Source organism: Zeus faber, assembly GCF_960531495.2.
Source record: "Zeus faber genome assembly, chromosome: 16".
NCBI lineage: Eukaryota > Metazoa > Chordata > Actinopteri > Zeiformes > Zeidae > Zeus > Zeus faber.
Genome location: NC_137202.1, coordinates 4,000,286 through 4,028,279, shown reverse-complemented (window position 1 = coordinate 4,028,279; position 27,994 = coordinate 4,000,286). Strand labels below are relative to the sequence as shown.

General features: G+C 44.2%; 1 protein-coding gene across 3 annotated transcripts in view; it reads right to left on the bottom strand.

Annotated features, from left to right (window-relative positions):
* Positions 1-1,270: 1,270 nt before the first annotated feature.
* Positions 1,271-27,994, bottom strand: part of LOC307241945 (cGMP-dependent protein kinase 1) — a gene marked incomplete at its 5' end in the record, with an annotated part of 125,210 nt that continues 98,486 nt past the window's right edge. For 2 of the 3 annotated variants that reach the window (XM_080016229.1, XM_080016227.1), the window contains 11 exons: positions 1,271-1,426; positions 2,319-2,385; positions 2,507-2,569; positions 2,649-2,771; positions 3,739-3,902; positions 4,378-4,519; positions 4,629-4,718; positions 6,603-6,742; positions 7,392-7,488; positions 17,489-17,563; positions 19,565-19,630. In XM_080016229.1, the coding sequence (XP_079872355.1) occupies positions 1,328-1,426; positions 2,319-2,385; positions 2,507-2,569; positions 2,649-2,771; positions 3,739-3,902; positions 4,378-4,519; positions 4,629-4,718; positions 6,603-6,742; positions 7,392-7,488; positions 17,489-17,563; positions 19,565-19,630 (1,126 nt within the window). In that variant the 3' untranslated portion in view covers positions 1,271-1,327. Of the gene's footprint in view, positions 1,427-2,318; positions 2,386-2,506; positions 2,570-2,648; positions 2,772-3,738; positions 3,903-4,377; positions 4,520-4,628; positions 4,719-6,602; positions 6,743-7,376; positions 7,489-17,488; positions 17,564-19,564; positions 19,631-27,994 lie in introns of all 3 variants that reach the window. The other variant, XM_080016228.1, reaches the window with a different exon arrangement.

Genomic DNA, 27,994 nt, shown 5'->3' with positions numbered 1-27,994 from the left:
GTGAGGCTTTTAAGGAGCCAATCTATGTGGGTGATGATGGGTAAATGCAAAAAAGTTGTCTATTTCCACTTTAAAGTAAAAAAGTCTGTTTTAAATTCTCATTCACGGAAAATGCTAAATATCCAGCTGAATACCCGCTGATCTGTAAAAAAAACAATCCCTCCCATTTTCCTTGACATATTTTGTGATGTGGAAATCAGACGCAGGTCATCTGGCGGCCGCTAGGGGGAGTATCCCACTATCGGATGCAATTATCGATTCGGTGTGAAGTGAGCTTAAAGGAAATGCACAGAGCAAGATTTGTGCTTTTTAAGGTTTAAGTAACTCTGAATATACAGTGTAGTAAGTATAAGTATTTTCTTTTTTATACTTTTCAGACTTGTGAGGAGAATCTAACTCAGTCATTTAAATATCATGGACGTCTCAAAGCAAAAACGATACGAAAATGGATAACATTCAAGTTGGTCTTGAGCACTTGGATTTCTGCTTGACTTGCACCACTACGCTACAGCTTGTTTTCCCGTGCTGGAAAAACCTCCCAAAGAGTTCCAGAAAAGTTTCGAAAAGTTCCGGAAGAGTTTCCGAAAAGTTCAGCCTCCTCATCCGCGTTGTCCGACTGCTGTTTCCGTCTTACCGAGAGAGAATGACGAACCACTGACCCGCAACGGAAGCTGCCCCCTTGATTTTTTTGTTTGTGTTTTCTTTTTAAAACAGTCCATTATCGCATTTTGGAACACTTTAAACATTTTTTCCCCTAGACCAATATTTAGAATGTGTACGATTATCACACATTCACTCCTCAAAACAGAATACATGTCTTAGTTAAAATAGGAAACCTACCGGTGGATGTGCATGAATGTGCGTGTGTGTGTATGTGTGTGTGTGTGTGTGTGTGTGTGTGTGTGTGTGTGTCAATTTGTGTGTGTGTGTGTGTGTGTGTGTGTGTGTGTGTGTGTCCCTGCATTTTCTTTTACTTGGACAAGTGCTACAGCAGTTCTACATGAAAAGCTTGTTCCAGAACCACAGTGTAGTGAAGGCATATCGGTGAGCCGGAGCGCAGGCCGTCCATCCCCTGTCTTCATCTACACCCTCCTCTTCCTCTTCCTCGGTGTAACAACAACGTTCTCTTCCTTTTCCTCTGTCATGAAGCAGTTTTTTTTCTCCACAACACAGTTATGTCCTGAAGATGGCCTCCACTCCGAGCTGACAAATGAAGATTTAGTCTAGTTTTCTATCGTTTGTTTGTCTTTTTTGTCTTTTTTTTGGGGGGGGGGGGGGTTGGTGGTGGGTGCCGTAAGGTTCTTTATTTATTTATTTATTTATTTATTCAAAAATCAATGTCCCATCCAGAGTTATCGTCGGGAGGCGGGTCCTCGTTGTCCTCTGGGAAACTGTCAAAGTTACTGGTGTCAATCGCCGACCTCACCTGGAAAACAAAACAGAGAGTTGGCAGATAGACGAGTACATCTTTATGTTGAGCTTCGGACAGAAGAGAAAGGAATACACACATATTTCAATTTACTTTAAAATGATCTTTATATATTTTGCATTGTTTGAATTTGGCATCTGGGCTCTACTGCCAATCGCTCTTGGCCAGGTTAACAGCAAACAGTGAGAAATGCAGTAGAAATGCAGGAGTGATGAGCTTGAATTCCACCCCATTGGGTAGGAGAGTAGAGCACAAAAGGTGGATGCAGGGGAGATTGCGCAGCAAAGCAGGCAGCAAAGCAGGCAGCAAAGCAGGCAGCAAAGCAGGCAGCAAAGCAGGTAGGGCAGGAGGAACTGGCTGCTTTAATAGGCCGGCCAAATAAAGGCGTGGAAGTGTGTGGCGCCGTCAAGTTGTCTGACAGAACGTGCAAGCTACTTATCATATATATATAAATATATATATATATTTGTTCTATAAAAAGTATACAAAAGTTATATTATATAACTTTAATCTTTTGATATAATAAATTACATTACATATACTGTATACATACAGCATATAAATATTGATTTACTATTTTCTTATGGGAGCTGCTGTGACACTATCTATCTTGATATAAAATAACTTTATTTATATAGCACTTTTCAAAGCCTTCAAAACATTTCAAGATATAAAGTGCTATACCATCAGACTGTAAAACCAGCATAATATATATATAATAAATATAATTAAAAAAAAAATATATATATATATATATACACACACATTTTATAATATAATATATATATATATATATATATATATATATATAAATAATATATATATGAATAATCATTGTAAATAAATAAATACAATACAGTATATATGTAGTAAATAGGCTTGTACTTACATTAGGGATGATAGGCGGCGTCAATGTTCCCTTCTTCAAGCCTTCACAGTTAAAGCCCTCAAACCATCTGAAAAATGAAAAAACACAAAAAAAAAAAAATCACTTTTCAACCTGAACTGCACCATCGCTGGGATGGAAATAATGAAACAAGTAAGAGGATTAGAGCATCAGTTTGTTGCTGAGCTTACTTGTGCTTTTGGATATCTTTAACGCCATTTTTCAAGTTTCCCAGCCTTTCAGAAGGATTATCTCTGCAACACATGGACATGATGAGTGGCACTTAAATCACCTTATACATATAGATAAAATCAGACTCCAGCGCCTACTTACCTGCATAGTTTCTTGATTAGGTTGGCAGCATTTTTGGTAATCTTCTTTGGAAATTCAATCATGTCGATTCCTCTCAGGATGATGTTGTAGGTTTTCATGGGATCGGGACCGGAGAACGGAGGGCTACACACCAGGGGCAGATACACCGACTGTTAGTCAATATGTAAATATACAGAAATATATCTAGTCAATATAGAAATGTTACATGTTAATTTGTATATGTTACGCTGTAGAGGGAAGGATTTTAGCACTGTCAGGATTCTCTGATTACCCTGATTAAAAATAATGGAAGTTTGATTGTGATATTATGGGGTCAAACTGACTATTTACATAATGTGAGTATTAGTAACGCAAGTACAGTATTTAAGTCTCAATGAGTCAATTTATAACCCCAGTAACAAAAAAATGCCTGATTCCTAATGTCTCTTTTGTCACTCCAACAAAAAAATATTCTCCAGCATTTTCTTCCCAATCACAATATATATGATCCACATTGGCACTAATAAGGGTTGGACACTTTATATATATACAGTTATATCGATATTGTGATATGGGACGAGATATCGTCTGGGATCGTACTATTTCTATAAAGTGGAATATTGTCTTTAAGGCTGCATTATAGTAAACTAATGCACATTTCTGAACTTCAGAGATAATATCCATAAACTGTAATATCCATCCATTATTAATGATTCATTTTCAAACATTTCTTTCTCATGAAAGCACCAATAGTTATCCAAACAATATAGGCAAATTGAGGAACAATTACCTTTTATCATTATTGCCCAGCCCTAGTGCTTATCACATATGAGGCTCTGCTCTGCTGTATAACAATAGACCTTATGGACAAAACGTGCTGCGAAACATATAAAACAATAAAATAATAATAATAATAATAATAATAATAGTCAACCCCCAAGTATTGCCAAATTATTGATATTTGGTATTCAGCCCAAATAGTGTGATATTTGATTTTGTCAATATTGGCCAGCCTCACATGTGAGCCTACCTATAGCAATAGACATTATTGGTAAAAACAGCATCAAAAGAAAAATGATCACAATATAGTTATTCCCTTGCTCGTGCGTACCTGCCGGTCAACAGTTCGAACATGAGGATTCCTAGGGACCAGTAGTCTGCAGAGATGTCATGTCCTTTGTTCAGTATGATTTCTGGCGCTACGTACTCCGGCGTTCCGCAGAACGTCCACGTCTTCTTCCCAAAGCCGATCTTCTTAGCGAAGCCAAAGTCTACCTGAAGAAGAGTAACAGAAATATATGGTTTTGTGAATCATAGAGACAGCACTCGGGAAATACGTTTTCCATATATGCATTGATACACTTCATGTGTCTTGTCTTTGATTTTGTTTAGAATACACAGTGAACATGTTCCATAAACCTATATTTTTCCAAATGTATTTGTACATTTTTAAATGTATATATATATAATTCTCTTTTCTTTTTTTAACTTAAAACAATGAAATCTTAAAAATACTTTGATTTGCAAAGTTAACACAAATGCTGATGTAAAAATAACAATAAATGATTCATAGAAAACAAAAACTAAAAGGACAAATAATACCTTGGACATGGCAAAAAAAAAAAAAGTTATTAATAATTAAAATAAAATAAAATGTTAAAAGTAAAACATAAAGGGCCTTATGTTTCCATAGCTAATAGCTAATTCAGTCCAGCCCAAATGCTTCCATGTCCTTTAGTGTCTGTCTTACCAGCTTGGCGTAGCCCCTCTGGTCCAGTATAAGGTTTTCAGGTTTGAGGTCTCTATAGATGATGCCTTTGGAGTGGAGATAAGCGAAGGCCTCCACCACGCACGCTGTGTAGAACCTGGTCGTGGAGTCCTCAAACGAACCCCTGGGAACCAAACCAGACATTACCTTTATTTGTGTCAATGTTTTATTTGAATCCTCTGATGTGTATGAAACAGACACAACTAATACACATGTTCCATCCAAAAACGGACCTGTCTCTGAGAATGGTCCACAGCTCTCCTCCTAGACAGGCCTCCATCAGCATGTAGAGGTATTTACTGTCCTTAAAGGTTCTGTACAGTCTGTAAATAAAAAACAGAACAAAATGTGCATTCAATGTAATTAGTGCTCATTATTTTATTTCTAATTATGTTCATCCAGTTCCAAAAACAAAACGTAATGCAAAGTTTTATTTGTGTTGGTTTTCTTTTGGTTTAATTTGTAAATGCTACCTTCCCGTAATGAAAGTGAAAATAATTCTATTTAGTAAATATAGCAGCAGGCAGCAATACGCAGGGTTCAGCCCCTTCGTTAAAGTTCAGTGGACGAGTGTGCTTTCGCTCTCTTTTCCGGTGTTTTGTGACTTCAGAAGTTCATTCCTTCCGGCCTGGTTACAGTGTAATTCTATGATCGGGTGGTGTTTGTGGCTGTGGGTGGGTTTCCTACATCGTAAATAACAACGGTTATCACATCCGAGGAGGCTGCATGATTATGGCTGAAATGAAAATCACGATTATTTTAGTCAATATTGTGGTCACGATTATATATCACCATTTCTAATCCAATTTGGACAAGAGAATTATTTGATGGTACTTTGTAAATAAACAGAAAACCACCTTCACAATAATATTGAATTTTATAAACCTATAAATAAATAAACTAATGTAAGTGGTTCAACTGACTTCAGTTGTAGATATATAATGAAATAAATTGTGTGTGGTGGGCTACACATTTTTATTGTAATTGTAACAAATCTTTGAGGCATCTGGAAGGGAACCCGAAAACACAAAAAGAATGAAAATATTTCAAAACACATACACAACAGATACATGTTCCTTGTATTATGTAATTGCTTATGGTTATTGTTACCAGTAATTATAATTCAGGAAGTTTGTATACATTGATATCTTATCTAATCTATCTCTGGAATGTCTTTAAATGCTGACAGTAATGAGTGACTTACTCAGTCCTCAGAAGCGTATGTATTTATAACGTCAAATACGCTGTGATTTGTTGAATCCAAGTTCTCTTCTGTTAATACCTTAACTTAATTTTTCTCCCTAATAATGTTTAAAAGTAATAAAATAATACCAATTTAACTCTTTGTAACTTGGTATGGTTAAGAGTTTGTATCTTATGCTCCTTTAGTTTAAGTCAAATAGCGATTATATCTGTCACTAAACTGCAGTGCTGTGACGTGATCGCTGTACTCCTTCAAGTTGGGCATGTACGCTGTGTGTGGCACCATCTTGGTAAGGTTGTGATTGTTGATCACAAACTCCATACACAATACTGAACTGATCTGGATGAAACTCGAACAACGCCAGGTGGGAACTGCCCGAATACACATCTTATTCAGATTGTCTGTGGGTTTGTCGGATCCATGACATCCATAAAGGTCCGACGTCAGTTACATCTACATGTACCTCTATCTTGGTGAGTACCCGGTTGTTGACCATTGACCAGACTGTAATGCTATCATGTGATCTGTGTGGTCCGCCATTTGCGCATGCGCTTGCTTTGCGGCGATGAAAAAAAAATAAAATTTTTGACTAAATGATTTCACAATAATGGACCGATCTGTATCAAACTTGGACGACGCATGTTGGAACTGCCCCGAATACACATTTTACTCATCTTGTCTGTGAGTGCGGCAGATCCATGACAGCCATAGACTACTGACATCAGTTACTAACAAAAGGAATAGGGCTCCCCCACCCCTTTGGGGCGGGACCCCTAATTATGTAAATGACATTGCTTTCCTTATAGTACAGTGCTTACAAAACAATAATAAATACATTATATACTGTATATTGTATAAATACACCAACATTATTGCCATTTGATCAAAAATACAAATAAAAAATGCTTTAATTTGCAGAAATCTATTTGTTTTGGAGGGTAGAGTTTTTTAGGTCAGAAATCCCCAAAAAACCCTATAATGGTAAACATATATTCTTTTTTACCTGACGATGAAGTCGGAGTGCGCCTCCTGCATGATGAGCTTCTCGGAGCGGATGTGCTCCTGTTGCCGTGTGTCCACAATGTGTCGCTTCTTCAGGATCTTCATGGCAAAGGTTTTGTTGTCGTCGCTCTTCAGCTGAACCTGGAGAGCAAAGCCATGACCGTCGGTACGACTGTGGGGAGGTTGGAATGGATTAACCCTGTAAAGCCCCTGGGTGTAATACTACAACATCCACTTTCAGCTCTCTTTTAAAGACTACATTTACATTGGCGTCATATTGTTTATGCTCGCAATCTGTTTGGATGGATAATGTGTTAATAGATCTGGGAATTTGGTCATGTTTGGGTCCATTGTGGCCAACTTTCCACTGCGCTCATCTCTCTCACTTACTTCCTATACAGGGTTTAATCTAGATCGGGACTAAAATAATCCTACTTAAATGAATCCAGAATTTAAATAATGCCTTTCTGAATGGTTTAATTTAAGATTAATTAAATGTAGACTAGCAAGTCCTAGACTGAGGTCATGAACTAGTCATCTCCTTCTGTCTGGTCTTGGTCCAGATAATGTATTTTAAGACTTCACTTATACCTAGATTAGCTCTAATCTCCCTTCTGGAAATCTTTTTTGTTTTTAAACCAACACAAGGACAAGTCTGAGACTTTTTCAAACCATGACTGAAAAGTCCATTTCAGTTAGTCCAGGTTAAAAGTGTGATTTAGTCTCAGATTATGCCTAATCTGTGTGCGCCAAGCCGCCCCTAAGTGTTCTTAACCTTGCGGTGTCTTACCAGTTCCACGCGGCCAAAGCCACCGACACCCAGAGTGTCGATGATGTTGAAGTCCGCCAGGTTCAGGTTGAAGAAGAACGCGTTCTCTGCCTCGTACCTGGGACGTCAGGGAAACAAGAGGAAGAACATTTTTAAGATAAGGCATCTAATCATTGACATAAAAAGTCTCATCTGATCTGATGAGTGGAGGAAGGAGACTCCACTAAATGACGTTTAAGGAGCAGAGGAGAAACACAGGGTAGTAGATGCTCTAAGTACAATGGCAACGAATGTCTAAACCAGCGTGTTTTATCCACTGTGCCGCGGTACACGAATGCCGTTAGAGCTCGCCAGGTGGCGCTGTGAGAATTTCTCAAAATCCACTTAAAAAAAGGCAAAATAATGGAAATTGGCTTTTGTGTTGCAAGATCAAAATTGCAAGGCCACATCAATTTGTCAGTTCCGACAGAACAGTGGCTCTGTGTTCATCAGAACAAGTTCCACTCACTCCAAGTGATGATTATTCATAGTGATGAAAACTTTGACTCTTGTGGGATTCGGTTCTGGACAAATCACTCAATAAAACGAGTCGTTTAACTTTTCAAACTCTTTGCTCATTTGGTTGAGTTGGTGTAACGCACAGCGAGCGAGGGAGGACTTCCCGAACAATGAACGAGGGTTAGAAGAGTGGAAGATTCAATCTTTCGTCGGAGTGAATCCAGACTACCGAGTCATTCAAAAGATTTGGTGTGCTACGAACAAATCCTTCGCGAGTCTTTTATCACTATGAGTATGCCGTCATAATGAGCTCTGCTCTGGGCGTTTCTCACGTTTTTAGTGGTTAACAGAATAGTGGTTGTATTACCGTGGAATTATTTCATTCTAAAGAGTGTGACCCCAACCCTAACCCTAACCCTGGAAACACTGGTCAAAGCCAATCTCGATTTCAACTTTAACATTGACTCTGCTTTGGACGAGTCCAATGCAAAATGTAAACGCGTGCACATGGACGGCTCAAGCTCGTGCTAAGCCCCTCTGCTGTAATGTGATCTGAGACTAACTGTCCCTCCTCTGCTTTGCCCTCCAGCACCGAAAGGACGACAACAAGAGATGATGACCGGGATCTGCTTTGACGACGCTGCCAAACAGAAGTTTTAGAAAAATAAAGTGGGAAAAAAAAGTCTTAATTTCCCTCCATTCATTCAATTCTTTATTTTATAAAAAAAAATCTTTCCATTTCCTTTTAATTATAATAATAATAATAATAATAATAATAATAATAATAATAAGAAGAAGAAGAAGAAGAACAAGAACAAGAACAAGAACAAGAACAAGAACAAGAACAAGAAGAAGAAGAAGAAGAAGAAGAAGAAGAAGAAGAAGAACAAGAAGAAGAACAAGAACAAGAACAAGAAGAAGAAAAAAAAATACATTGGACTTATATAGCGCTACCCAAAGATGCTTTACAGGGAATATATATATATATATATATATATATATATATATATATATATATATATATATATATATATATTTCACACTGCATGTATGTATGAATGTATGTATATGCATGTGACAAATAAACCTCTTAAATGTTGAATCTTTAATATATACATATATCTTTTTTAATACGTTAAACATGATACAATTTATATTGTTTCTATATTTTTGAGATTTTGTGTAAAAATATAAATACAATAGATAAATTGCCAAGACAACCCCCTGACAGAGACATGGTCTGTTTGCACACACTCCCTTCATTGTCCTTCCCTCCCTCCATCTCTCCCTCCATCCACACCCCCCCGCCATCCATCCCTCGTCCCTCCATCCCTCGGTCCCCCTCTCCGCCCATCCCTCCATCTGTCCGTCCCATGATCCTCAGAGCTTCATCTCTGTATCTTTGCAGGTTTTAGTGGGATGGGGAGCAGCTTTCAGTCTGGATTAGAGGCTTTAGATCTGAGCCCAGATCGAGGGGCTCGTCTTTCGGGGTCGGACCACCGGCCTTGAGGGAAACGGGACCAGATGACACCCATAGAAGGGGGGTAGGTTTGGGTTTGGGTGGATCACCAGGGGGTCTCCAGTTGGGTCAGATGGGAAAACTGATATTGAAAATACAATAAATTAGATAAAACCCTGGATGGGAGTTTGGATTGGCCCTCAGGACACCAGCATGATTTGAAGTCAAATGTTGATTAAGTCCGGATTAAACGACTTGTTTTAAAGGCAATTTAATGTAATTTAAAAGTAAATATTGTTGTATTGTACCTCTACATTTGCAGAAGAGATTTACAATACTTTTGCAAAGTGGTAAGTAAAGTAGAGATAAGGTACAATTTCTATTTAACTTTATTGACGTCACTTCCACCTGGTTCTTCAGTCACTTTAAGTTGTTTAACTTTTATTTTGATTAACTTATGTTAATATTTGCACTGACTTTTTAGTATTTACAAGAAGCCTGACAAATACAATTTTTGAAACTTCAACGCTGTTTCTGGTGCGGTCAGAGGAAGTTGGGAACGAAGCTTCCGGAAACAACTTGTGGAAAGCCTTAATTTATAAAATAATAAACATGAAATACTGACGACTTTTTTTATTAATTTCATTTTGATAACAATGATAATGCTGCTATAGCTTTGGTGGTGATATACAAACTGTATGAATATGAAGGTTGCTGTGCCTCTCTAGTTCCTCTAGTTCCTTAGTTCCTAAATTCCTCTCTAATGAAACTGCATAGAATGCTCAAAAAAGGAAGATAATGCAGAATGGCCAGCAGGGGACGCACTTGCTGCATATTAATACATAATACATAATCGCTTTCCATAGGAAAGGAAAGGGGAGATCAGGAACAAAATCAACCGGATATTAAATTCCTAAGTTAAAAAAAAATATTATTGGAATAATCTACACTTCCTTTTGAGCAATATATTATTAGTATTTATTTGTATTTTGTTGTTGATGACAGCATTAATAGCATAACATAAATTAATAGTTCCTTTTTTTTTTTAACACAAACTGCAATTCCAAATATTGTGGAGCTTCCACCATTTTTTTACTATGTTTTTTATACATTTTATTTTATTATGTTTTATTGTGGTAGCAGCTGCTCAACTGAATGACCCCAACATCTGTGATCTGAGATATGAGTCAAGCTGAAAACTATATATAAAATTAACGATGATGATATAATATCTCAGAAGTTATTATGGTATTAAAGATATCATATAGAAATCCTTTACTTTTCACTGTTGGGCTGCTGTAACAAGTGAATTTCCCAAGTGAGGGATTAATAAAGTCTATCTTATCTTATCTTAGATAAAAAAGTGTAGTAAATAAAAGTAATAATGGAACTATATTTGGCACTAAAATATCAAATAAATATCACAAAATTTTTATCTGCAGATGGATGATGGGATCATTGAGTGATGCAATCCCCCAGCGTACAATAGTGTGTGTGTGTGTGTGTGTGTGTGTGTGTGTGTGTGTGTGTGTGTGTGTGTGTGTGTGTGTGTGTGTGTGTGTGTATCTGTGACTCATTTATATGAACTAATTCTATTTGCTCTTCTCTAAGAAGGTGGACTCTTACAGTCTCTTACAGATAACGTATAATAAGCCTCCTAGTATATAAAATATATATATATTTAAAATAAAATATATATAGGTATATAAATGTGTGTATATATATCTCGATATAAACTGTATATGTGTATTCCATTATTTAGCGAGTGCCTACCACTGAATTATGATATTTAGATGTGTGCTCCCTATTTACATCCTGATGACACAATAAAAAAAAAAAAAGCTTAAAGTAGCATTATCCTGTGCATAGTATGGCTTTTATATACACCGATCAGCCACAACATTTAAACCACCTGCCTAATATTGTGTAGCTCCCCCTCAAGCTGCCAAAAAAGCTCTGACCCGTGAAGGCATGGCCTCCACAAAACCTCTGAAGGTGTCCTGTGGTATCAGGCACCAAGACGTTAGCAGCAGATCCTTTAAGTCCTGGAAGTTGTGAGGTGGGGCCTCCATGGATTGGGCTTGTTTTTCCAGCGCATCCCATAGAGGCTCGATCTGATTGCGATCTGGGGAATTTGGAGGTCAAGTCAACACCTTGAACTCTCTGTCATGTTCCTCAAACCATTCCTGAACATTGTTTGCAGTGTGGCAGAAGGCATTATTGTCAGGCCCACGGCCTCCCAGCGCCACTAGAGGCCGCTCTTGCCTCATCTGCAGCTCCCCCTTGAGCCAAATGTACACACCTGGGATCAATTACCTGCACCACTCCACACAGTATTTAGTCTCCAGCTTCCCAGTCATTCTTTGCCAGACTGTCAACTAGCTTATCTGAGTTGTACAGCTACTGGCTCCATTCCTAGTTCCTAGTGCTGTTTCGAGTCTCTAGTTTATGTCTGTTTCGTCTTCCCCTTACCCGCTTGTCTCCTCTCGTCGACCCAGTCTGTCCATCCATCTCCAGCCAGCCCGGTTTACCTGCTTGTCTCCGCTTGTTGACCAAGGCTGTCCGTCCTTCTCCATCTAGCCTGGTTCCCCGTCTCTCCACCCAGTGCCTGGACCCCTCCTCCCGGTCATCGTCATCCCTGCCCAGCCCTGCTCCATCCCTACCGGACTGGGTCCCCCCCGCCAGCTCCACCGTGTGGGCTAATAAACATCCTTTGTCTGCCTCCCGTCTCCCTGTGTCATGCGTTTGGGTCTCTCCTAGCCTTGGTCGTGACAGTACGGTCTGGCCAAGAAAACTTGGACCCAGCCAACACAGAGGGCCTCCGCCACGCACTCCGGGACCAAGGAGTGTTGCTTGGTCAACATGACCAGGCCCTCCGGGACATCGCGGAACACCTCCGGACCACCTCGGCAGCCTGGAAGCCTGCAGGTTCCTCCAGCTTCCGTTGCCCCCCCTGCTCCTCCGGCTTTCCCTCCGCCAGGGCTCCCAGCACCTCTCTCGTCACCCCTGAGGCCCACGTTCCGGCTCCAGCGCCCTATGACGGCGATTTTGGCACCTGCCGCGCCTTCCTTGTACAGTGCACGGTGGTTTTTCAACAGCAGCCATTGTCGTACGCCTCTGATGGCGCCCGCATCGCATTCCTCATCTCCTGCCTGAGAGGGGCGGCTCTCGGCTGGGGTTTCGTGGTTTGGAGTCAGGGGTTCCCTGTGAGTCTCTCCTACGATCTGTTCACCCGTGAAATGAGGAGAGTCTTCGACCACCCAGTTTGCGACAAGGAGGCCGCCAGAAGACTCCTCTCCCTCCGCCAGGGTCCCCGTAGCGTTGCCTCCCTCGTCGTCGAGATCCGGACACTAGCAGCAGAAAGCTGCTGTAATGACGGAGCCCTACAGGACGTGTTTCAGCGCGCCCTGAATGACGAGTTGCAGGACGAGTTGGCGCGGCGGGACGAACCCATGGACCTGGACCAACTCGTGGAGACCGCCATCCGCCTGGACAACCAGCTACGGGAGCACCGGCGAGAGGGAGGGAGCGGGACTCGAGCCCGTGGCCGGCCACGTCCCGGTCTCCAGCGCCCACTACTTTTGGGCGCCTCAGAAGTCCCCCGACTCTCTCCGATGCCGAGCCCAGGCAACTCGGTCGCTCCCAGATCTCCCCCGAGGAGTGAGCCCACCGTATACAGACCGGCGCCTGTCTGTATTGCAGCCAGCTAGGACACCTCCGAGCCACCTGCCCGGTCCGGCCGGGAGAGGGCAACTCCTCGCTAGGGTTGCCCTGACCTGTCCTCGGTTCTTTCAAAATATCTGGACCTGGCCCCTGTCTTCAGCAAGCAGGGCGCACAATCCCTACCACCTCATCGCCCCTACGACTGCGCAATCAACCTCCTGCCAGACGCCCCCCTCCCCTGCAGTCGCCTGTATAACATCTCCCGTCCAGAACAGGAGGCCATGGAAACCTACATCCGCGACTCTCTCGCTGCCAGGATCACTCGCCCCTCGTCGTCTCCGCTGGGCGCAGGGTTCTTCCTTGTTGCCAAGAAGGACAAGACCCTCCGTCCCTGCATCGACTTCAGGGGACTCAACGACATCACAGTCAAGAACAAGTACCCCTTACCCCTGATGGACTCAGTCTTTGTCCCCATCCGGGGTGCCACCCACTTCTCCAAACTCAACCTCCGCAACGCCTACCATGTGGTCCGCATCCATGGAGGGGATGAATGGAAGACCGCATTCAACACCCCGCTCGGACACTTAGAGTATCTGGTAATGCCTTTTGATCTGTCAAATGCCCCAGCGGTCTTCCAGGCCCTAATTAATGATGTCCTCCGGGACATGCTCAACTTGTTTGTCTTTGTGTACCTCGACGACATCTTGATTTTCTCCAAATCCCTCTCCCTCAGCGTTCTCCAACCGACGGTAAGCTCCACCCCTGTGCCTTTCTCTCCCACAGGCTCACCCCACCCGAGCGCAATTATGACGTGGGCAACCGGGAACTCCTGGCCGTCAAACTAGCCCTGGAAGAGTGGCGCCACTGGCTTGAGGGAGCAATCCATCCCTTCTCAGCTGCCATCCCAGGATCACCCGCACCCTGGCCGTCGTCCGCCAGCGCTTCTGGTGGCCGACCCTGCTCCCTGACACCCGGTCTTTCGTCTCTGCCTGTCCCACCTGCGCCTGGTCCAAGACCTCCACCCGACCCCGCTCCGGCCTCCTCTGCCCGTTTCCCATCCCGACTCGTCCTTGGTCCCACATCGCCCTGGAATTTGTCACCGGTCTCCCACCATCCCAGGGCAACCCTTCTATCCTCACGGTGGTGGACCGCTTTTCTAAGGCGGCCCACTTCCTCGCCCTGCTCAAACTACCATCGACAAGGGAGACTGCGGACCTGCTGGTGGCCGAGGTGTTCCACCGCCATGGCATCCCGACAGATGTGGTGTTGGACAGAGGTCCCCAGTTCACCTCCCAGGTCTGGCGCGCCTTCTGCTCGGCCCTGGGGGCACAGGTCAGTTTCTCCTCCGGTTTCCACCCCCAGACCAACGGCCAGACGGAGCGGGCAAACCAGGAGTCGGAGGCCATGCTCCCCTGCCTGACAACCACCAGCCCCAGCTCCTGGAACGACCAGCTGCCATGGGCCGAATACGCACACAACACCCTGGTCAACGCCTCCTCTGGCCTGTCGCCCTTCCAATGCTCTCTGGGCTACCAATCCCCGCTGTTCCCTCCCCAGGAGGTTGAGATCGCCGTACCCTCCGTCCAGGCCCACATCCGTCGCTGCCGGAGGACGTGGAGGAGGGCCCGCTCTGGTCTACTCCAGGCCTCCGCCAGGTCCCAGCGGCAGAAGAACCGGCACCGTGCGCCCGTACCCACATACGTCCCCGGACAGATGGTATGGCTCTCCACAAAGGACTCGCCCCTCAAGGTGGACTCCCGAAAACTTGCTCCCCTTCCCCATGTTGGTCCCTTCCCCATTGTGTCAATCATCAACCCCTGTGCTGTACGCCTCCGTCTCCCTCCCTCCCTGTTCACCCCACCTTTTATGTGTCCCTGCTTAAGCCGGTGGTTTCCAGCCCTCTCTCCCACCCCCCCCACCCCCCCCCCCCCCCGCACCATCGGTCACCCGGCCTACACAGTGCGGCGCCTGCTGGATGTGCGGCACCGGGGGAGAGGCCTCCAGTATCTCGTGGACGGGGAGGGGTACAGTCAGGAGGAACGCTCCTGGGTCCCACGGAGACTGATCCTGGATGCCTCCCTCATCCGGGATTTCAATCGGACTCGCCCTTCCGGTTCCAGATGTCCGCCAAGGGGCATCCGTAGAGGGGGGGGGGGGGTACTGTCAGGCCCACGGCCTCCCAGCGCCACTAGAGGCCGCTCTTGCCTCATCTGCAGCTTCCCCTTGCGCCAATTGCACATACCTGGGATCATTTACCTGCACCACCCCACACAGTATTTAGTCTCAGGCTTCCCAGTCATTCTTTGCCAGACTGTAAACTAGCTTACCCGATTGTACAGCTACTGGCTCCATTCCTAGTTCCTAGTGCTTGTTTCAAGTCTCTAGTCTGTCTCTTTGTTTCGTCTTCCCCTTACCCGCTTGTCTCCTCTCGTCTACCCAGTCTGTCCGTCCATCTCCAGCCAGCCTGATTTACCTGCTTGTAGACCAAGGCTGTCCTCCCTTCTCCATCCAGCCCGGTTCCCCGTCTCTGAACCCCGATCCTGGACCCATCCTCCCGGTCATCAGCATCCCTGCCCAGCCCTGCTCCATCCCTACCTGACCGGGTCCCCCCGGCCAGCTCCACCGTGTGGGCTAATAAACATCCTTTGTCTGCCTCCCGTCTCCCCATGTCGTGCGTTTGGGTCTCTCCTAGCCTTGGTCCTGACAATTATCCTGCTGAAAGAGGCCACTGCAATCAGGGAATACTGTTGCCATGAAGGGGTGTACAGTACTTGGTCTGCAACAATGTTTAGGAAGGTGCTAAGTGTCAAAGTAACATCCACATTAATGCCAGGGGCCAAGGTTTCCCAGCAGAACATTGCCCAGAGCCTCACACTGCCTCTGCAGCTTGACTACTTCCCATAGTGCATCCTGATGCCGTTTCTTTCCCAGGTAAACGACACACACACCTGCCCATCCACATGATGGAGAAGAAAACATAATTCATCAGACCAGGCCACCTTCTTCCATTGCTCCACGGTCCAGTTCTGATGCTCATGTGCCCATTGTAGATGCTTTTGGTGGTGGACAGGGGTGGGCATGGGCATGGGCATGGGCATGGGCATGGGCACTCTGACTGGTCTGTGGCTACACAGCCCCATACACAGCAAGCTGTGATGCACTGTGTGTTCTGACACCTTTCTTTCATAGCAGCATTAACTTTTTCAACTATTTGTGGTACAGTTGCTCTTCTGTGGGATCTGACAAGACTGGCCAGTCATCGCTCCCCATGTGCATCATTGAGCCAATGGGCGCCCATCACCCTATGGCCGGTGCACCAGTTGTCCTTCCTTGGACCACTTTTGGTAGGTACTAACCACTGCATTCAAGGAATACCCCACAAGACCTGTCGTTTTGGAGATGCTCTGACCCAGTCGTCTAGCCATCACAATTTGGCCCTTGTCAAAGTCACTCAGATCCTTACGCTTGCCCATATTTCCTGCTTCCAACACATCAACTTCAAGAACTGACAGTTCACCCACTGCCAAATATACCCCACATCTTGACAGGTGGGATGTATATTCTGTACATATTTGGGATTTTTAATTTGGCCAATTTTTTCTATTTGAAAATTGGCAAATTTTGTACTTTGGCCATTCTTTTCAAATTTTTGTCAGACCTTCATTTTTCACCCTTCAACCTTCATCTTTCATTTTTCAATGCAAATTGTCTTATTTGACAATGCACCATTCTTTACCAAGACAAATCCCTCAGATGTTAAAAAATTAACTTTAACTTAAAATTGACTTCTGATCAAGATTTTCTGTCTTTTTGCTTGTATGTTCTCCAATTTGTACAAATGTCCTTGAAGCAAAAAAACACACATTTATTTTTCTGTATTGTGATTTCTTGTCCTGCAGGGGGCGGTGTGGAGTTGGTGGAAGTTACTGTGCACGTGCAGCTTAGAGCACTCAGCGGGGAGGTCGATGGACAAATGGATCCAATGCAGTCGATGCAGTTTGCTGCAACAGTTTAAATATATATAGAAATGTTTTGATGCCCCCCGACCTGTTGTTTTGACCTCTTTTGGGGTGGTCCAAGTCCTAGGGGGTCAGACCCCCAAAATCCTCCCTGTAATTCGCACTTTGCCTCCGTTCCTCTACCCGTCCCTCCCAAAAATCTCTCTCTCTCTCTCTCTCTCTCTCTCTCTCTCTCTCTCTCTCTCTCTCACACACTAGGTTGCACAGGGTCATTACCCCAAAGCCTTGGTGTCCTGGCCTTTTAACGCTGATGCCTCCTGTTCGACAGACAGGATTTCTGCTGCTTTAAATACTATGGGTGGTGGATTAAGAGCCTGTTCCTCTCTGTGAGTGTGAGTCAACATTTGAATAATTCATCAGCTTCCTGTTAAATTATTCTCAAGGCGAGTGGGAGTTTGGGGGAATAAAGTCGGCTGGTTTGCAGGAAGCCAGGTGGTGCGGCATGACAGGTAAAATCAATTCAAAATGGCGTTTCCTACTTGGCTTTAGCGTCGGCGTCCTCCTGGCTCTTACTGGACACGTCCTCTAAACCTCCAATCAGGTGCTTGAAAGAACTGCAAGACAGGAAGTGGAAGGTAAGGCAGGTTGAAAGAGACATGCAGCAGGGTCCTCTCATCACAGGTACTCTCATTCATATATATATATATATATATATATATATATATATATATATACGCACACATACACACACACACACTGTATAAAGATATTTCTGTGGTGTTTTCAAATTCCTGAATAACAATGCACACCGGAAGTTGAGAAAACCCAAAAGAAATTTGGGTCTAACAAATTAAAACAATCATTTTAAGTTGATCCACAGACTCCAATCTAATTATATATATATTTATATAAAGTCATTAACTGTGATTATCAAATAAGAATTATACCCATTTTTCTTTATTTATGGGGCAATGGAATCACTGAAGAGCAAAAGTTATTGCAACAGAAATACACACAGCATTTATACCACATGTGCATCCGGTTGAGTTAGAAACACACAGCTTGACTGTGAGTAATAATGAATAACTGTCATGAAACTAATGAAAGGATTATAACTGCGATGCTCCCCATGAAAGGCTCTGGCAGCAAGATGTAAAAACAGCTCAATGCTGAACATGAAGATTAAAACCTCCTGTCATTTCCCTCTCTAATTAGAAGCTTAGGACTGTGGGTGTATTAAGGGGAGTGCTGAGGCCCATCAGGCCCAGCAGGTTCATAAGGTACCTTGGGCCCATCAGGCCTAGTCTATCCCACCAGGCCCAGCAGCTCCATCAGGCCCAGCAGCTCCATCATGACCATTGGGCCCACCAAGCCTATCAGGCCCTCCAGGCTCATCGTGTACATCATGCGCACAGGTGCATCATGCCCATCAGACCCACCAGACCCACCAGGCCCATCATTCAGATGGAGAGATTCAACTGTTCCTCTACTGATGCCAACACCATGTCTGAGATTCAAACCCTAATCCTCTCTTTATCCATAGCATGTACCTCTGTGTGTTCCCTCTATTTATACTCTTTATTCTCTCTCTCTCTCACTCTCTCTCACTCTCTACCTCATAGCTCCTATAATTACACTTTTCCTATCAGTTAAGATGCCCTCTTTTTTAAGGTCCACAGGCTCTTTCTCTCTCTCACACACACACACACACACACACACAGAACATACTATAGCAACGTGGCAATTGCCCCGAATATTTATTTGTTAATTGTTAATTTTAAGATTTGTTGTATATTGCATATATACATATTGTATATGTTTTTATCTATCTATCTACATAATATGTAGGTGTATATATATGTGTAGGTATATATATATATGCAGATATCATCTGCTCTATCTATCTGCTTTAGCTATCAATCTATCTATCTATCCAATGACATATTTTATAATAAGATAGGTAATTCCATCATCGATCCCAATCATGAATTTTCCCCAACCCCAGGGATTGATCGATTTTTATCTTATCTTACCTGAAGAAGTGATTTTGTGACTTCTACCTTTCGGAGGTTCATACCAATAAGAATTAAAGGATAAATCCAAATATTAGGTATTAAGGTATAGCGAAGAGTGGTTCTAGCGCCAGTCAGATCTGTGCTTTCAGGCAAGGTTCATGGGTTATTAGGTTAGGGGGACCAGTAGGGGGGCGCTGTTGCCTTTCTGCACCAGTGTTCCCTCCCGCCTCCAAGGACGTATTTGTAAGGCGACTTGGAGACGCTAAAATTGTCCCTGTAAGAGAATGTGTGTGACTCTGTGAGAGGACAGGCGTGCCACTCAGGATGTCTCCCACATAGTGCATCGCCTGATTAAGACGATGAAGACGTAGTCCACTGTGACTGTGGCTCCCCCCCCCCCCCCCCCCTGTGTATGCACCTCCTTGGTTCCACCACTAAATGCAAAATGTAGGGCAAATCTTAATAGGTTAATAATTGTTTGGTGTAGGATCAATTGCCCAAATGCGATTGAGTAAGTAGTATTATTCAAGTAGTATTAAAGATGGCACTGGTGGATACAGTGGTGCATTCTGGGTAATCCTCCATGCTTATGCTACTCACTCTCTGTCGATGACCAGACACGCGACCGTCTCCGCAGCAATGACGCTGGCTGTCCTGATGTCCTCCCTGCAGAGACCGACAAAACAACAAAATGAAATCAAATTAAATGCAATGAAATTAAAGCAAACTGGCTTTATTAACATGGGGAAACCGATTTTTACATTGTCAAAGTATCATTTTCGGAATAAAGGTGCAGTGTGTAGAATTTATGGAACGGTTAGGTGACTGCTAGATGCCACTACATTCTACACACTGCACCTTTAAAACGGCAAAAAAGTAACTACTGCAGTCAAAAATCAAACAAAATAAGAAAACTACAAAACCGAGGATCAAAACTTTAAATCACGATGAGGAGCTTTTAACTATTTATTGAATACTTATCAAGTATTTATCAATCAGTTCATTTTGATACATATAACCAGCGTAAGAAAACCTGAATAAATGAATAAAGTCTATAGTATAATAGTACTGATCTCAAGAAAAGGAGACTGTCTGAGACAACATGAGTGACAATTTCAGGATAATAATTCAAAATAATAACAAATGTTCAGTGTGTTCACCGGGTCAGATTGGTTGTTCAGTGCACGAGCCAAACCGGGTCATCGCAATAGGGGCTAAACGCTGTGGGAAATGCTGAGGTCACCCAAAATTCCCAAACCACAAACGATAGGGCCTTTAAAATGTTTTAGCAAGTCTCTCAATGAAACAACACAGAGATAAGTAGAGTTAATATGTTAATAGGTAATGTCTTCCCCAAATGAAAGCCTTAAACCTGACCGAAACAACAAGCGTACTCTGAGTGAAGGACGATGTCCAGCTCCTCCGTTGCCCACGATGACTCTTCCTCTGAGGTGTCGGCCCAGTTGCACGAGTCCTCAGAGTCCGTCCCCCAGGGGTCCATCGCTACCGTTTCCCTCTCACGACGGAACTACGGAGCCACTGCCCCCCCCAAAAAAACCCAAAGCGTCCCTTAGAAAAGCTCCTTTGTACCACTCAGAGCCAAGTCAGAGGTAAATCCACGCTAAGACTCAAATGTCACAAAAGAACAAGAAGAAGAGGAAGCACTCCGGTTGTGTGTTTGATATCCCATAACAACATTTAGGGATTGAGTCATATAACCCTAATATTTTCCTTTGATAGTTTTCTAAGATCTAAAAACAAAGATCACTGTCGAAAAAGAGTTTAAAAAACAGACAGCGGACGATCCCTCTCCATGTCCGACCTGAACCCGGACACATGGCAACATGGCAACCAACTCATTTGGGCTGAGGTGACAATCCCTGCTTGGGCTGTCCAAAACTCCCCATGCCTCTGCTGTTCTCAACACACGCAGGCACGCGCGCACACGCACACGCACACACACACACACACACACACACACACACACACACACACACACACACACACAGTGGACTTTCAGACACTGTGTCCCAGACTGAAAAACGGTCACAGCTGCTGGGGGGCACAACAAGGTTGAGAAGTGAAGTGAATGTAAAAGAGGAGGAGATAGACAAACAGACAGACAGACAGACAGACAGACAGACAGATAGACAGATAGATAGTCTGCCAAAACGACTTCAAACTTTCGAGTCATTTAATAGATTTGTTCACAACGAATGAATCGTTCACAAGTCTTGCATTGACTTTTATTAGGCCATGAAGATAAGCACAATTCTACATGTTTTAGACATTTTTTAGCGGTGAACAGGATAGTGGTGTGGCGTGCCGTGCCGCGGAACTAGTTCATTCTGAAAAATGTGCCGTGGCAGAAACAAGGTTGGCAAACACTGCACTTGGTAACCATGGTGATTCACAACGCAACAGATCACGTAATGTCTCATATTCAATGCTGCTGCCTGAGTTTAGATCATAGTTATGTAACCATGAATCATCTTCAAGCGATCTCAAGGGTTTTGTAGGAAGCAGCAGCCTCTTCCACCTGTTCACTGCTGGAATGCCTCTGAGGCAAACAATTCAGTCCCTAGATCCTCAGGAAGTCTAATAAGAAACACGATAGTTTGATACGATATCTGTCGGAGTGACTCATTTGCTCGCAGCTCAGCCTCAATTATGCTCACATACTCACATAACCAAGACCACACAGATGTCCACACGCATCCATATGGATGGTGATCTGGTGTCGCTGGTGTGCCGGCTCAGGAAGTGAAAGCTATTTCTGAGAAGACTAAACCGTTGTTTTGTTTTGAAATAAACAAGGCAGAGCAAGACCAACCAGGAGTGATGGAAAATGAGGGGAAAATGATGCAGAACGTCGTCTGACGCGTGAGAGGCGTCTCCAAAGATGTCTCCGATGGCATCTGTGGTTTCTCCAAAGGTGTTTCCAAAGATGTCTTCAAAGGTTTCTCCAAAGATGTCTCCAATGGTGTCTCCGATGGTTTCTTCAGAGGTTTTGTGGTGTGGGGTTGGTGTGGTTTGAGCAGCCACACCTGCCATGGGTCTAACTAATTGGGCCCGGGATCAGTGTGGCTGTATGCCTTTTGCTCGTTAGAGTTATCAATGAGCAACAGGTAAAACCACCATCCCACACACACACAGGAGAGAGGCCCTGTGAAGCCCTTGGAACCCCATCGCCTGTGTCTCTGTGCTGAAGGGGCCCTGAAAATGCCACTCGGTGGCCGTGCAGTAGGCGGATCTGCCACAGGTTTTTCAAAAGATGTCTCTAAAGGCATCTCCAAAGATGTCTCCAAAGGTGTGTCAAAATGCTCTCTAAGAGTTTTGGATGGCGTCACTTACGTGTAGAATTTCCTCTTTTGTTGCAGAATGTGCAACGTGTCAGAGGCAGGTGGATGCCTGGTGACAGAGGAATAAATTAGGTCCAAAGGTCCCCAAAGGTTTCTCCAAAGGTGTTTTCGAAGATGTTTCCAAAGGTGTCTCCAAAGATGTCTCAAATGGTGTCTCCAAAGGTGTTTCCAAAGATGTCTCCAAAGATGTCCCCATAGGGGTCTCCAAAGGTGTTGCCAAAGATGTCTCCAAAGGGGTCTCCAAAGGTGTTTCCAAAGATTCCTCGAAAGGTGTCCCCAAAGATGTCTCTAATGGTGTCTACAAAGGCATCTCAAAAGATGTCTCTAAAGGTGTGTCCAAAAGGGGTCTCTAAGAGTTTTGGACGGTGTCACTTCTGTGTAGAATTTCATCTTTTGTTGCAGAATGTGCAATGTGGCAGGTGGATCCCTTTTGACAGAAGAATAAATTAGGTTTAAGGCGAAGGGGTGGTTGGCAAACCAAAAGGAGGTGGGAATAGATGCCATACACAACCACAGACCTACACAGACACACACACACACACACACACACACACACACACACACACACACACACACATAGCCACACAAAAGATAAGTGTGGCAATGCACACACCTGAAATGTTGATGGATGTACCCTTGAAATAGCAGCACACACACACACACAGCTCAGGAGAGACAAGGACATGATGATACAGCTGAGAGGAAATATAAGCAAGGTATTTATAAGCAACATGAACCCGCCTGGATGAAGAGGGACTTAGACAATACAATACTTATACAGTAGGTTATAAAGTGTACATACATTATACTGTATGTATATACACACACATAGTGTGTCCACTTTGGAAGTCAATGCAATCTGAAACCTGTGACTATTGCATACACACACACACACACACTCACGCAGAGAAACACACTGCACTGCTCCGCTGCAGTACTTTGAAATGAAAACCATCATGGCTGCCATCACGGCACGTAGACTTCCATTTGTAAATACGATGTTGCCACGGATCAAAGGCCAGCGTCTTTCAGACACACAGATGGGCATTTGGGAACCATGAGTAGCATTGAGTTTCATGAGCAAGGTCACAACCCAGTCAACTTGTAATTAGAACGGTGAGCGTACACAGCTGCCCCCTTGGTCAGAGGCAACCGGGGCCTTTATTTAAATGCCAGGCCTATGCCTGACCATCAAAAGGTGTAGCTGAATAGAGCCCTCTCTCTCTTAAGACGCCAGAAGACAAAAGCACTCGTGACAGCAGTGATTACAATATAGAGGGAGAGAGAGAGGGAGAGAGGGAGAGAGGGAGAGAGGGAGAGAGAGAACCTCTATGGATGACAAGCTGAGATGTTCATTAAAGATGCTGTTGAAATCACAACTCTGGTTTCGCTCTCTGAATCTCTGAAATGCACTGACGCTCCAGTCCGACGTAGTGGAGGTCTCTCATTCTTCACAACAGACTCCTCCTCCTCCTGTCATTAGTGTAAAATGATCAAATTTCTTTGCGAATAACCAGAATGAGCCGTCTGCGCCTCACATTTTCCACATGCATTTTTATCTCCTATATTCATTAATTTTAACATATGCCCTGGGTTTGACCATCTGTCTCAGCACGACGACAGGACATCCATTGAACATCACTACTTCGATCATTACTCTGATAATATTAACGAAAATTGTTTGGGTAGCTATTCCATTACTGAATATTGTATAAGTAAGGGTGCCTGCAAGTGTATATTTGTACATTTCCTGCTGCAGCCGTTGCAGCTGTCATTAATCAGATTTATTTACACTAGTGCTGCGAAAACTCCAAAACTATTTGGTCATCGAAAACAAATCTTTTAAACGGCTGAAAAGTCCTGAGTCATTCAAAAGAGTCATTCTTTCGCAAATCAATAACTGCAGCCAGACACAGGCTAAATTGAGACCTGAATCTCAAACGAAAAGACCCGAGAGCCCTGAGTCGCGAGTGACACTTGTGCCTCATAATTACTGAAGATTCAATTAATGTGAAAAAAAGGTCAAGGCATTTGGGATGATTCATATTGAATGCGACTGATGTACACTTTGCATTGTTCCTCAATAAATCATTTAAACAGAATTAAATGATTCTTGGGAGAATCCCATCCACAACTCAGAGCCAAACCGACTCTTCTGACTCGTTACACTGACACAATCTAATGAACAAAGAGTCGTAAAAATTACAAGAATTATAAAGAGCTCGTAAAGAGCGAACCTTTCGTCACTAATACTCCTTTCCCACTGCACCAGAAACTCGGTAACACCCGCTAACATCCGGCATTTGCCACCAGCAGTAAAGGAAAAACCCAGGTCTCAGACCCAGGTCAGATGACCCGGCAATAGACCCGAATTGTATCGGCAGAGCGTTCGGCTCTGTTGTGAACAGGACACCCGAATTTGCCCATTTTTAGCAAATTTTGGTGTGAAAACGGTATAATTCACACAGGAAGAAACAGGTGAATTGACAGTAAATAACCACTAGATGGCGCCAGATTCATATAATCACTTTGAAAGGTGGCACGATGCATAGACATACTTACAGTGTGTGTGTGTGTGTGTATGTGTGTGTGTATGTGTGTGTGTGTGTGTGTGTGTGTGTGTGTGTGTTAGCATGCATAGCCTCATGCCAGTGTTCCCTGCTTCCCTCTGAGCCTTTCGTCCAAGCCTAATACACCTTTCCCCCTGCTCCCTTCATCCCTGCTCTTAATAATACATGGCCTGGAGATGAACAGTGGAGACACGACAAACAGCACGATGCTAAAAATAAAACCGCAGGGCACGCCGCTCCATGGTGCCTCTGATCAGAAAGTCACAAAGGGTGTTTGAGTTTGGTTTGACAGCCAAGGAGGAGCTGAACTGTGACTCCATCACTTGTTCATCACCCCACCCTCCCGTTCGTTGACAACACGCAGAGCCTCTGCCCCAAAGATGTGCTACGGTTCCACGTTACGCTTATGAAACCCATCCAGAGAGGTTGAAGGACACAGCGTTCCGATGGGGAAACCAGGTAGGGAAGACGGGAGCAGCAGCACGAAACCGGAGGGAGGGAGGGAGGGAGACAGGGAAAGGATGAAGGAGGAGGCGATGCTGTGCAGGCACACGGAGAATGATGCGATGAAAGATGAGATGAGGTTACAGAAGAAGAGTGATGATGGATGATGACGCCGGAGCAGGCGGCAGGAGGAGCTCATTTATCAGAACGTCGCAGGTATGACGGTGGCGTTTGGAAGGCCTGAGAGGTTCCATGTGTGTGAATATACATGAAGAGGGTCCAGGGATCAATCAACGTGTTCAGCTTTGCCCATAACAAACACCCAAAAACTCTGGGGGGCGGTTTCGTGGATACAGATTAAGCCTAATCTTACTTTTGATCTAGATGCACTGAAATGGCCTTTCTCAGCCTTTCTTGCCCGAGTCTTGGTTTAATGTCGTCAAGGAGGATTAGAGCTAATCTAGGTCTAAGCGAAGGCTTAAATTAAACCTGGCCAGAGGCAATGGGTGTGAAGCCTCCAGGTCGACCTTGACAACAGAAGAAAAGGATTATCTGGACTAAGACCAGCAGCAAGACCAGACAGACGCCGCTGACTAGTCCGTCATGACCTTAGTCTAGACTTCCTCGTATGGAACTCGTTCATCTTAATCACAGAATAATTGCCCCTATAATCAACAACGTTAACTGAAGCCGTTGCTGTCACATGCAATTAAAAGGGAGTCCTAACGTTTTCAACACGCATTTGACAAAAATACAATAGACAATGGACTAGATCACTGACCTGGAATGTCTATATTCAATGCACAGTCACAGGTAAATAACAGGTTTGAAATATTAACGTTTTACTCCAGTGCTCCAGTACACTCATTTGCTACTGTTACGTTCCAGATTTCTGATTTGGGATGTCGTTGAATCCCGGTGGAACGGCGTTTAGTTCCCACCTTTCGTAGTGTATCTTGTTTTGGTCCTTGGTATCGTTGGAAAACAGAAGTACTTCCCTTGATGTGTTTTTCCGAGGATTTCAATCAATCAATCAGTTCACCAACCAACCAACCAACCAACCAGTCACTCAATCAATCAAACCTTACTATTCCAAAATGGAAATGAGTTTGGTTCAGAGGACACATCTCAGCAGCTGTACAACAGCTACAGATATAAACAGGATAGAATACACAGAACAAATAAGATTATAAATAAAGATATAAAGATACAAAGACTTCAAATAACACCATATGAGGTGTGAAAAAACAAGTGTTAAAAATGGCCAAAAATATAAGTAAAGGAAAGAAGGAAGGAAGAAATCAAGGAACAAATTAAGGAAGAAAAGAAGTAATACAGGTCTGAAGGGAGGAAGAAAGGGGAAAAAGAAGGAAATAAGTAATGCAGGAAAGAAAGAAGGAAGGAACAAATGAAGAAAGGAAAGAAGGCGGGATTGAAGGAAGGAAAGAAGGACTGAAGGAAAGAAAGAAAGAAAGAAAGAAATAAAGAAAGAGAAAAAGAACAATGAAGGAAGGAGGAAGGAAGGAATACACAGTATTCCCATTGGCGTGTGAACTAAAGGGAGACAAGGAAATGGTTGAACACTAACTTCAGATTGGAATGATTCTCATCATGTTCTGTATTCTTATAATGATTCGTCTTCAAGAGCGGGAAAAGCCAATAGAGAAGTCCCTCAAGTCACTGAGTACACCAGCCCTGATCAACACCCTCGCGAACCACCTGGCCCTATAACCCCCTGACACCACGATGGATGGCCTGGTTGCCCTTTACAACTCTGCCCTCTCCCTCAGCCTCAGTTCTCTTGCCCCCCTCAAAACCCGGACTGTCTCCTTCACTCGCCCTGCCACCTCTGAACTCTGCACCATGAAGGCCAGCGGCCGTCGGCTGGAGAGGCTCTACAGAAGATCTAGCCTCACTGTCCACCTTCAGGCCTTCAAACAGCAAGTGAGTTCATACAAAGTAGCTCTCTCCAAAAGCAAGACCCAATTTTACTGCACACTCATTGACAGTCAGCAAAACCACCCCAGAATGCTGTTCTCCACCAGCTGCTCTGCCCCCCTGATCCCCCTCAATCCCCTGACCCCTCTGATCGCTGCTCCATGTTCCAGGAGCTTTTCCAGGCCAAAGTGGACACCATCTACCAGCATCTCCAATCGCCTGCCCTCACACACACACCCCAACTACAGGGTGTTGCACCCCCAGCTGCCTGCCCACCCCAGTGCTGTCTCTCCTCTTTCCCCCCTGTGGACACGCCGCAAATTACTATGCTGGTCACCAAGGCCAAGGCCTCCACCTGCTCTCTGGACCCCATGCCCACAGCCCTGGTCAAGGCATGCCTACCCACCCTCTCCCCTGTCTTGGTGGCCATTATTAACCCCTCCCTGAAATACGGCACGGTTCCCACCAGCTTCAAAATGGCCTCAGTCACACCGACCCTAAAGTAGCCTGGTCTCGACCCTGACAACCCCGATCGCCAACCTCCCATTCCGAAGCAAAATCCTGGAACGAGCAGTTGCCGCCCAACACCAACAGCATATGTCTAACCATGAGCCTCACGAACCCCTTCAATCTGGATTCAGAACTCACCACAGCACGGAGACCGCCCTCGTTTAAAACACTAACATCCCCATTGCTGCTGATGCAAGCTACATCAG